The sequence below is a fragment of the Silene latifolia genome, chromosome X (assembly GCF_048544455.1).
Source record: "Silene latifolia isolate original U9 population chromosome X, ASM4854445v1, whole genome shotgun sequence".
NCBI classification, from domain to species: Eukaryota; Viridiplantae; Streptophyta; class Magnoliopsida; order Caryophyllales; family Caryophyllaceae; genus Silene; species Silene latifolia.
In genome coordinates, this window is record NC_133537.1 from 148,066,698 (window position 1) to 148,078,060 (window position 11,363).

General features: G+C 36.7%; 1 protein-coding gene across 1 annotated transcript; it reads right to left on the reverse strand.

Moving 5' to 3' along the window:
• Positions 1-1,773: 1,773 nt before the first annotated feature.
• Positions 1,774-2,360, reverse strand: LOC141618532 (uncharacterized). The gene is made up of 2 exons (XM_074435637.1): positions 2,292-2,360; positions 1,774-2,199 (listed from the first exon to the last, which is right to left on the reverse strand). Exons 1-2 carry the CDS (start codon positions 2,358-2,360, stop codon positions 1,774-1,776), a joined length of 495 nt encoding a protein of 164 aa, XP_074291738.1.
• Positions 2,361-11,363: the final 9,003 nt, after the last annotated feature.

The following is an 11,363-nucleotide window of genomic DNA, read 5'->3' on the forward strand; positions in this document are numbered from 1 at the left end:
AATCACTGGTTCAGAGGAAGAGCTTGGAATAGAGGAGCTTTTCTTTTGACCACCTCGTGTGCGCCGTCCTACCATAGTGGCGATAGGTATGTCGTCGGATGATGGAGGGGCAGTGGGGTTCGGTGATGATTGTGGGTTAGGTGGATCTGGGTTTGTTGAAGGGGTCGTGTTTGAGGTTTGTGGAGGGAATGCATAAGATGTTTTGACTGGAGTCATGGTTGGAGTTGGTGATGTAGGCGGATTTGATGTGACAGGGGAGGTAATTTTTGTGGGTTTGATGGGTATGGTTGTGTTAAAGGAGGTTTTTACCATTGTGGGTTAAGGGTAGGTTAGCTTTGATGGAGTTAATGGATTTGGGAGATGGAAGGGTAAGTGGGTTTAGGCGGTTTGGACGGGTAGGGGTAGGTAGTGGATTGAAGTAGTTAATGGCCCATTTAATGAGGTAAGTGAGGTGGTTGGCCCGACTAGACAAAATTTAATCACTCGAAATAAAAACGCAAGGTAGCATATAATAAACGTAAATTTAGATATGAGGTTGAGTGATTACCGACTCACAAATACGGTGTCAATTTTGGTCTAAACATGATGTCAATGCACTTAGAACACTTAATAACATATATCCAAATTTAATTTAATCAATTAAGGAATTTTGTAAAACTCATACTAAAAATCACAAGCTATTAATTAACCCAATTTCTAGTCTAAATTTCTCAAAATGTTCTCTTGCAAGTGGTTTAGTAAAAATATCGGCAATTTGATTTTCGGTCTTGCAAAAGATAAGTTTAATATGTCCTTTTTCCACATGATCACGAATAAAATGGTGACGAATATCAATATGTTTGGTTTTAGAGTGTTGAATAGGATTTTTGGAGATATTTATTGCACTCGTATTATCACACATTAAAGGAATGGAGTCAAAAATAATACCAAAATCCAAGAGTTGTTGTTTTACCCAAAGGAGTTGAGAACAACAATGTGCCGCACTAACGTACTCACTTTCGGCCGTAGAAAGAGCTACCGTGTTTTGTTTCTTTGAGGCCCAAGAAGTCAAGCAAGGACCCAAGAACGTTGCAATTCCGGAGGTACTCTTTCTATCTACCGTGCACCCCGCATAGTCCGCGTCCGAAAAGCCTATAAGATCAAAAGGACAATGTAAAGGGTACCATAGGTAGAGATTTTGTGTTCCAATCAAATACCGAAGAATTCGTTTAACCGCTTTGAAATGTGATTCTTTCGGATTTGCTTGGAACCTAGCACATAAACATACGCTAAAGAGAATGTCGGGACGACTTGCGGTCAAGTAAAGAAGTGAGCCTATCATACCTCTATACACCTTATCACTAACATACTTACCGAGTTCATCCTTGTCCAATTTGGACCCGGCTACCATAGGTGTATCATGAGGCTTACCATTAGTCATCCCAAATTTCTTAAGCATTTCTTTGATATACTTTTGTTGATGGATCATGATTCCATCCTTTGATTGCTTAATTTGGAGCCCAAGGAAGAATCCTAGCTCACCCATCATGCTCATTTCAAACTCCGATTTCATTAGTTCCGAAAAATATAAGTAAAGGAGTTCATTTGTTGCACCAAATATAATGTCATCAACATATACTTGTACAACCAACAGTTCACTGGACTGTTGCTTCAAGAACAATGTTTTGTCAACGGAGCCTCTTTTTTTTTTTTTTTTTAGGTGAAAGGTTAATATATTAGCATAATCATGAGAAGTTACATCACCCTACTTGGTTACAAAGCACCAAACACACTTTAGAACGTCCTTACATGGTCTAGCCAAGAAGAACTAACTTTGTGCTTAATCACTCCTAAACGAGCTGAAACTCTAAGGATTACATCACGCTTAATCTGCTGAAACACAACCCTAGGATGATCAACAGCCCCTTCCAGTCGGCATTTGTTGCGTGCCATCCATATATGATAGACCATACTGGCAAGACCAGCCATAATAATTTGCTTCCTGAGTAGAGATTTACATCGCATATGGATACACCAGTCTACAATTTCTGTCCCCTGAAGATTGATTTGCAGCCACTGCTGCACCAATTGCAGACACTGTGCACTGAAGGCACAATCATAGTACAGATGAGCACAGGTTTCCAGAGCATTGCAGCAGAGAAAGCACGTATCATCAGTCTGTACCCCAAATTTAGCAAGCCTATCCTTGGTCAAGATTCTCTGCAAACGAACTAACCAGAAAATAAAAGAGTGCTTGGGTACGCTGAGTCTATTCCATATAACATGATGCCAATGTACCTTCCTGTAAGGACCTTGCAGCCAGGCATACCCCTTCTGTACAGTATAAGCTTCCCCATACCAAGTATTATTGGTGTAGCCATGCTTGAAAAGATCCTTAGTTTTGCAAATTTGCCTCCAAGTCCAGCTAGTCCCAATGGAAGGAGTATAATTCCACCGATCCCGCTCGCTTAATATAGATGGCATTCACCCACTTGATCCACAAATGGTCCTCCTTATTTGCTATCCACCAGGTATATTTGGCCATCATAGCCTGATTCCAATGTGGACAATGAATGAATCCTAGCCCCCCTTCATCCTGACTTCTGCAGCAAGTGTCCCAGGAAATCAGAGGAGTTTTGTAGTGTTCAGTCCCTGACCAGAGAAAAGATCGGCAAATCCCTTCAATCTTTTTCATTACTGTACTGGGTATAATGAACACCCTGCACCAGTAAGTATGGATATGAGAGAGGACTGATTTAATCAGCACTACCCTGCCTGCGTAACTTAATTTCCTAGCCCCCCATGCTCTAATTTTTTGAACCATCTTCTCAGTCAATCTGTTGCAGTCAGCTACATTCAATCTCTTATAAGAAATGGGAATTCCCAGATATCTAAAAGGAAAGCTTCCCAACTGAAACCCAGATAACCTTAGACACTTGTGCTGGTCCATCAGGGTAGCACCATTCATATAGATTTCAGACTTCTCTTTATTAACTTGAAGTCCAGAAGCATCCTCAAAAGTTTTAAGAGCTCTCATGAAGATCATGAGAGAAGAAGAATCCCCCCTACAAAAAAGCAAGAGGTCGTCTGCAAAGCAGAGATGGCTCAACTTCAACCTTCCACAAAGTGGATGGTAATGGAACTCAGGTTTGCAGGTCACAACATTGAGAATTCTAGTTAAATATTCCATACAAAGCGTGAAGATCAAAGGGGACATAGGATCTCCCTGCCGGATTCCTCTTTTGCCCTTGAAGTAACCAAATAAGTTGCCATTCAAGGATAAAGAAAAAGTAGGAGAGGACACACAAGCCATGATCCAGTGCCTCATTTTATCAGGGAACTTCAGTGCAATCAGCATATCATCAATAAACGACCATTCAATAGAGTCATACGCTTTTCTTAAGTCAATTTTCATCATAGCTCTGGGGGAGCAAGTCTTCCTATTATAAAGTCTAACAAGGTCTTGGCAGATAAGAATGTTATCTACAATGTCCCTTCCTTTAATAAAAGCACTTTGATTGTCACTAACAAGATCACCAAGAACTTCATTGAGCCTAGTGCACCATTTTAAAACCATTTTCAATAAGAAATTTTGACAATCTATCATACCAACATCTTGGTGCTTGTTTTAAACCATAAAGAGCTTTGTCTAATTTGAAAACATGGTTAGGAAAATCATTGTTCTCAAAACCCGGTGGTTGCTCTACAAAGACATCTTCTTCCAAATATCCATTTAAGAAAGCGGTTTTGACATCCATTTGGAAGAGTTTAATGCCTTTGTGAGCCGCAAAAGCTATGAGCAATCGTATGGCCTCAAGTCTAGCTACCGGTGCATAGGTTTCATCGTAATCAATACCCTCTTGTTGGTTATAACCTTGCACCACTAGTCTAGCCTTGTTCCTTACAATTTCTCCCGAGTCATCAAGCTTGTTGCGAAAGACCCACCTAGTACCAATGACGGTACGATTAGGCGGTCTAGGGACTAAGTGCCATACCTCATTTCTTTTGAATTGATTGAGCTCATCTTGCATGGCAAGCACCCAATCTGCATCAGTCAAGGCCACTGTTACATTTGAAGGCTCAATTTGAGATAGGAAGGCATTATGGGCACAATACTCATTGAGGTGAGCGAGATTGTTGACGGATGATCTTGTTCGAATTCCCGAGTTGAGATCGCTTGTGAGATTAGTGAGTGGATGAGAGCTTTGATGTTTCCACTTCTTTGGAACAATGGTTTCTTGTTCCCCCTCAACAGCATCAGTCACAGTGACTGTTTCTATTGGCCTGGAAGGTTCTTCATCCTCACTGTTTTGGGTTACTTCAGTTCTGGAGGTGGATGCAACAGTCGTTGGGTCTGTTGCTTCCAGAGAGGAATCAGAAGTATTACGTGTTCCCCCTGAGTTGCTGCTCTCCTTTGAAGGTGACAGTCTCTGTGTCTGTTGCAATTCAGTGCTGGGAGCTTCTTCATCTGTGAACACGAAGTCTTTTTGAACAAGACCAATCTCAAACTCATCATCCTCATCCTTATCATCATCATCCATGTTTTGTACCTGCCCAAGCACACTAGATTCATCAAAAATGACATGGATGCTTTCTTCAATTAACAAGGTTCGTTTATTGTAAACTTTATAGGCCTTGCTATGATCGGAGTACCCAATAAATACTCCTTCATCACTACGTGGATCGAACTTACCCAAGTTGTTTTTACCATTGTTGTGAACAAAGCATTTGCTTCCAAAACATCTAAAATAAGAAATGTTGGGTTTTCTTCCACGCAATGATTCATAGGGAGTTTTATTTAAAATACTCCTTATCATGACACGATTATAAATGTAGCAAGCGGTATTTACCGCTTCGGCCCAAAAGTTCTTAGGCAACTTACTAGTTAATAACATTGTTCTAGCCATTCCTTCAAGGGTTCTATTCATCCTTTCAACCACACCATTTTGTTGTGGGGTTCTAGGAGCCGAGAAGTTATGGTCTACACCATTGTCATCACAATAAGCACCAAATGATGAGTTTTCGAATTCGGTTCCATGATCGGTTCTCATTGAAACAAGTTTTAAACCAAGTTTATTTTGAATCTTCTTTAACCAAATTAGAAACTCATCAAATGTCTCATCCTTAGAGCTTAGGAAGAGTGCCCAAACAAACCTAGAGTAATCATCAACAATAACACTAACATAACGACTACCACCTCTACTTCTAGTTCTCATTGGTCCACACAAGTCGATATGTAAAAGTTGCAAAGGTTGAGATGTACTCATAATTCTTTTGGATTTGAAGGAACTTTTAACATGTTTACCTCTAGCACATTCATCACATACTTTATCAATGTCAAATTTTATATTAGGAATGCCTTCAACTAAATCAAGTCTTTTAAGGGTATTAAGAGTTTTTGTACTAACATGACCAAACCTTTTATGCCATAACCAAGGATCATTGTTCATTACACTCATGCAAGACATGGTGTGACCGGATAGAGAGTTCAAATTAGTTAAGTAAACATCTTTGACACGTCTTCCTTCGAGTATTAGTTCATTAGTAGTGGCATAAAAAATTCGACACATATTGGCATGAAATTCAATAACATTACCCTTATCACAAAGTTGAGAAATACTAAGGAGATTATGTTTCAAACCTTTGACAAGCCGCACATTGTCGACACAAAGTAAGGATGACTTACCAACTTTTCCAATACCAATTACTTCACCTTTCTTGTTGTCACCAAACCTTACCGTGCCACCATCATACGCTTTAAGTGAGAGGAATTGGCTTCTATCACCCGTCATGTGACGAGAGCATCCACTATCCAAGTACCAATTGCGGCCGCCTCTCACCAAGCCCTACACAAGATTAGTTTTTGAGTTTAGGAACCCAAATGAATTTGGGTCCCTTTTTGTGATCAACATAACTTGTGGTGTCTTTCTTAATGTTCATTTCTTTTAATGCTTTGGTGTTCTTATCAATGTCATCAAATCGTTTTGTACATCCATTAAAAACATGACCATTGTCACCACAATAATTGCAAATGATGTATTCGGGAAGACCTACATACTTCCTTCCTCTAAAATCATTTTTAGGCTGGATGCAACAATCACTGACTGTTCCATTTGAACCCCAAACCCAGATTTCTCACATTTCTCGGTTTGATTCGTGAGGAAGTTTAACACGGTTTGACTTCCTTCCCATTTTTCAGTGATGTTCTTAGCATTAACAAGCTCATTGGTCAAGTCATTGACACGAGAGAGAAGATGCAAATTCTTTTCCTTTTCTCTTTTAAGTTCATCATTATTAGCACTTTCTATGGACAATCTTTTCTCAACAATGAAGTCATGGGTGTGATTGTTGAGTTTAGACACGAGATAAATGATTCTTTCTTTGGACTCTTCATATTTAGATGTCATCTCGTCAAGTCTCTTGCTTAGATCAACGACTTCATCGGATCTATGGTGAGGAGAAGACCTAGAAGTGCTACATTCGGGCATACCTTTTTGAAAGAAAGTAAGCCTATCATGGAGATCTTCTATTTCATTTTTGAGACAAACAACCTCACTTTTAAGACACTCATTTTCATTTTCCAACCATTCACTTTTTCTTTTAAACTTGTCTAAGTCGTGGTCAGAAGCAACAGTCTTAGAGACTGTTTCTCTTAAGTCTACAACTTCAACTACAAGGTCATAGATCTCATTTTCAAGAGCATCTTTGTCCTTCAAAATGTCATCACGTTCCTTGGTTAGTTGGGAAACTTGCATCACCAAAGTTGTGTTGACATTTTCAAGGTCAGAGACGTCCGTGGGGGTCAACCTAAGACGCTCTAGTTCTTTAGTCAAATGTTTGTTTAACTTGTTGACTCTTTTGACTTCATTATATGCCTCGAAGTGACAAGAATGTGATCTGTTGCTTTTAGTTCGTTTTTTGATTAAAGTTCTCTTGAGCAATTTCCTCAATCTCATTTTGCATTATATCAAGCTTATTAGTTTGAGACCGACACTTATCAAGAAGTTGGTCAAGAAGCTTACATACTTTCTCTTTGGAGTAAGTTCTAGCCTTGGCCTTTAGATGATTTACCTCGTTGTCGGAATCGGAGTCGGAATCGTCGGGGTTAGCCATGAGGCATCTTAAGTGTTCAAGTTTTGAGGTTTTTGAGACTTTTTCTTTACCATGATTTGCAAGACACATTTTAGCCTCAAGTTCCTCCTCGATGAGTTCCTCATCTTCCTTGGAGTCGGACATTCCCCATATAGCACTCATGACTCTATGTTTATAGTCCTTTTTAACCTTTTCTCTTCTTTCCTTAGATTTGATTTCTTCCCACTTGGGACATTCTTTAATTTGATGAGTTTTATCACCACATTTAAAGCATCCCATGGTGGAAGTAGGTCGTCTCTTCGGAAAGCGTTTTTTCGAGTAATTATTAGTGAACTTTTTGTTACCTTGTCCATTGACCAACCCGGCTAAGTTCTTTGTGAACATAGCAAACTCGTCTTCCTCCTCATCTTCTTCATCACTTGGAGAAGATGTGAGGGCGAGACTCTTTCCCTTTGATGACTCACTAGAATGCTTATCGAGATTAAACTCGTGAGCCATTAGTGATCCCATTAGTTCATGAAGAGATAGGGTTGACAAGTCTTTAGCTTCCTCTATGGCGGTGACTTTAGGTTGCCATTTAGGGGTTAGACTACGAAGGATTTTTCGAATGATGTCCTCGGACTCGAAATTCCTTCCTAGACTTTGAAGCTCATTAATAATACAGGAAAAACGAGAAGAGAAACTATTTAAAGACTCGTCCTTTGACATTCTAAACATTTCATATTGTTGCATGAGAAGGTCAATACGGTGTTTTCTTACTTGGGACGTCCCTTCATATGCAAGTACAAGGGAATCCCAAATAGATTTTGCCGTAGGACACCCGGAGATTCGACTAACTTCCCCCTCACCAACACAATGTTGAAGAATCGACATTGCTTTGGAATTCTTTTCGGCAAGCTTGAAGTCGTTCTCATTGTAATTTCTTTCCTCTTTTGTCTTGGTGAAACCGTTAAGAATATCGGTTTCCTCAATGGCAAGAGGTCCATTTTGGATGATGTTCCAACATTGATAATCGATACTTTTGATGTAATGTTCCATTTTGAGTTTCCACCATCCAAAATTGGAACCGGTAAAGACCGGGATCTTGGAGTGTTTCTCGGAATCCATTACCCACGAATCAAACTCTAAGGCGGTTAGCCTCGATCAAGAGCACGAGGCTCTGATACCAATTGTTGAGTTTATGGATTCAAGTACCTAAGAGGGGAGGGGGTGAATTAGGTACTATTTTAAAATTTATAACTTCAACTTTATTGAATTAAAGTGAGTTACAAGAACAAAAGAGATTAGAGGATACTTTGAATAATATAGAAAGATTGAACAAGTATCACGATGAATGTTTGTTGAAGTATGAAAGCAACAATCGTTCGATCGTATCTATTTGTCTCGATTTGTGGAATATTATCTGACCAAATGCGACAAGATGATGAATGTTACTTCTAAGTTTAAGCGAAACAAAACAAACAAACAAAGTATAAAAAAATGGAAATAAAGTAAACACTTGAACACGAGATTTTTGAATTGGTTCGGCAAGAAACTCAAGTGCCTACGTCCAATCTACCTTTTTATTACTTTCCTTTAGTGATCTACTCCGACAACTAAAAGACCCTTGTAATAAAAGACGCCAACCTACTCCGGTTGCAAAGCTAGTACAAGAACTAGTCCGTTCTTATGACAAGCTAACTCGCAATCTACTCCGATTGCCAACTCACAACCTACTCCGGTTGTCAAGAGTTAAAGACTACTCCGTCCTAAACTCTACTAACACACTTAGAATGTTATAGGATCAAGTTTCCACTAACACATTCTTAACAAAGAATAGAGGTGGACAACTTTTACAAGATCAACAATTCTTAAGCAAGAGAGTTTAGTATAGAAAAGCAAACAGAGCCACGATCGTAGAAATCGAAGATACTTGAAGACTTTTAAACGATTTTGCAAAGACACGGTTTTAAACTCTTAAAACAATTTGCAAAGTTGGAAAAATTAAATCAGAAAAGTCTTAGGAATTAATGAAGGAGGGACTCGGTATTTATAGAGGAGGTGAGTGAAGGGGTTGCTAGGGTTTTGAAGGGTCAAAGACCTCACATGTGAAGGGCAATAGCAACCACCTAAAAACTTGTACCAAAAAGGAGTCTTTTGCAAAGGTAAGAATAGAGAAAGAAGGTTTGAAAGATAACCTTAAATGCTCATGCAAAATCAGAAAACAAAGGATGTGAGACAAGTCACATGATGACAAGTTAACACAAATATGGCAAAAAGCATTTTTTGTTTTCTTAAAGACCAAAGGATTGAATTTGCACAAAGAGGAAACATTTTGAATAATTCAAACCACTCTTTATTGGATACTACCTCCTTAATAAAAATCTGAATTTTTATCTTTGAAAAATATGAGTCACGTGAAAGCATTTGAAAGATAAAAAGGAAGCTTCAAGTTTTTACGAGTTGTGGCATAGTCCACTCAGCTGTTTACTTGTTGAAGCAACAGTCATCTGGACTGTTTCTATTACTCTACTATACTTAACTTTCTTGCTTGTACATTAGATGACACACGACTAATTACAATGGGATAATAAACAACTTCAACACTTCTTAATCCAAGCTTGATTACATCATTAATCCTGAAAAGGTAAACTAAGATAACACAAATCAAATGGGCATGTTATCATCAACATAAGGAACCCAACACATGTGATCTTAGGGTAGAGGTTAGGAAATTGTTTTCTAAAATTCCGCTTTTTCACCTATATAATCATATAGTGGTATCAGAGCGACTTGCATATGATTTTATGATTATAGTAATATGCTATTTTAATATTTTTATTCAATTATAGAATAGACTTTAAACATTGAATAATTTGCATAATTAATATGGTAATATTAATCGATTGGTCAAATTTTGTTTAAATTGGAAAAAATTTGCATAATTAATATGTTGATATTAACTAGTGTAGATCTCTGTGCTACATCACGGTATTTTTTAGTTTTGTTTTATAAAGAGACATTCTTATTAGATTAATTGCATAAATTAACTGTACCTTTAATGTTATAATATACTAATATAATCTTAGTAAAAGGTGGAAAAGGAAGGTTTATTACCATCAAAAGACACTTTAAAGTTAAGTTATTTTTGTCTTAAACCATTTTTACTTTACTATAAAAATTAACTCTATAATGTTATATCAATGCATGAAACTAATTTATGACATTAAATTACAATTAAGTGATGTAAAAATGAAATTTAATTAAAACGCGTATAAACCTTATAAGAAAAACAGGTAAAAACAGTATACCAGGCACTTAAAAAGACGATTTACGAATATTTAGACTAATATTTTTTTATTTTCAATTAAAAAAAATACATAAAAATTATTACGTCCTTTAAAATATACATCATATTTAGAGTGTAACTGATGAAACAAATATAAGAAACAGATTTACGTAATTTTAGGGTGTAAGTGATGACAATAATTATGTTAAATACTGCATAAGAAGCAGGTTTGCGTAATTTTAGAGTGTAACTGATGAAGAATAATATCTATGGAAATGGAAATGATTGCACAACAAATTATGGATTTTAATGAAAAAGTCATAAATATGAATTTTAATTACAAAGATTAGATTTTAATTATAAGAATATACTAATTGAAATGATAATAATGTAATGATTTTTTTTAACTTGTTACCTTATTTAATTAGATGTCTTTTGGAGGGAAAACTAAGAGAATTTTTATTCTCTTAGTTGTAAGAGGGATTGGTTGGTAATTTTTTTCGTTTGGATTAAATTAAACAAAAATAAAATCACGTGGATACTGTTCACGGGTACAATTCAGACCTAAAATTTTATCATCAGGTCTAAATGTCGGATTTTGAAAAAAAAAAAAAATAAAGTAGTGTTTTTCGGGTGTAAACAACGATTTAAATAAGACTGTTATGCAGAATTGACGTTTTTAAGCCAAATTAGAACGTTTTGATTGACTGTTAGGCCGTTTTATGTTAAAAAATTGTTTTTTTTTATTTTTAATTTTTCAATTTATTTTTGGGATTTATTCAATTTGATTGATATCTACAATGATTGTATTGCTTGATTCTAATTTGATTAGAATATATTATAAATCCTAATTTGATTGGAAGAATTGTTTAATAATATTAATTAGTTTTTAATTTGATTAAAAACAAACTAACACAAAATGAAATTTCGTTTATGCAAATTGTTGTTAATAATGATGATTACGCCATGTTAGAGTGATGATAATTGAATTAAAATAATAAAAGATTCGTTTAGTTTATTACTT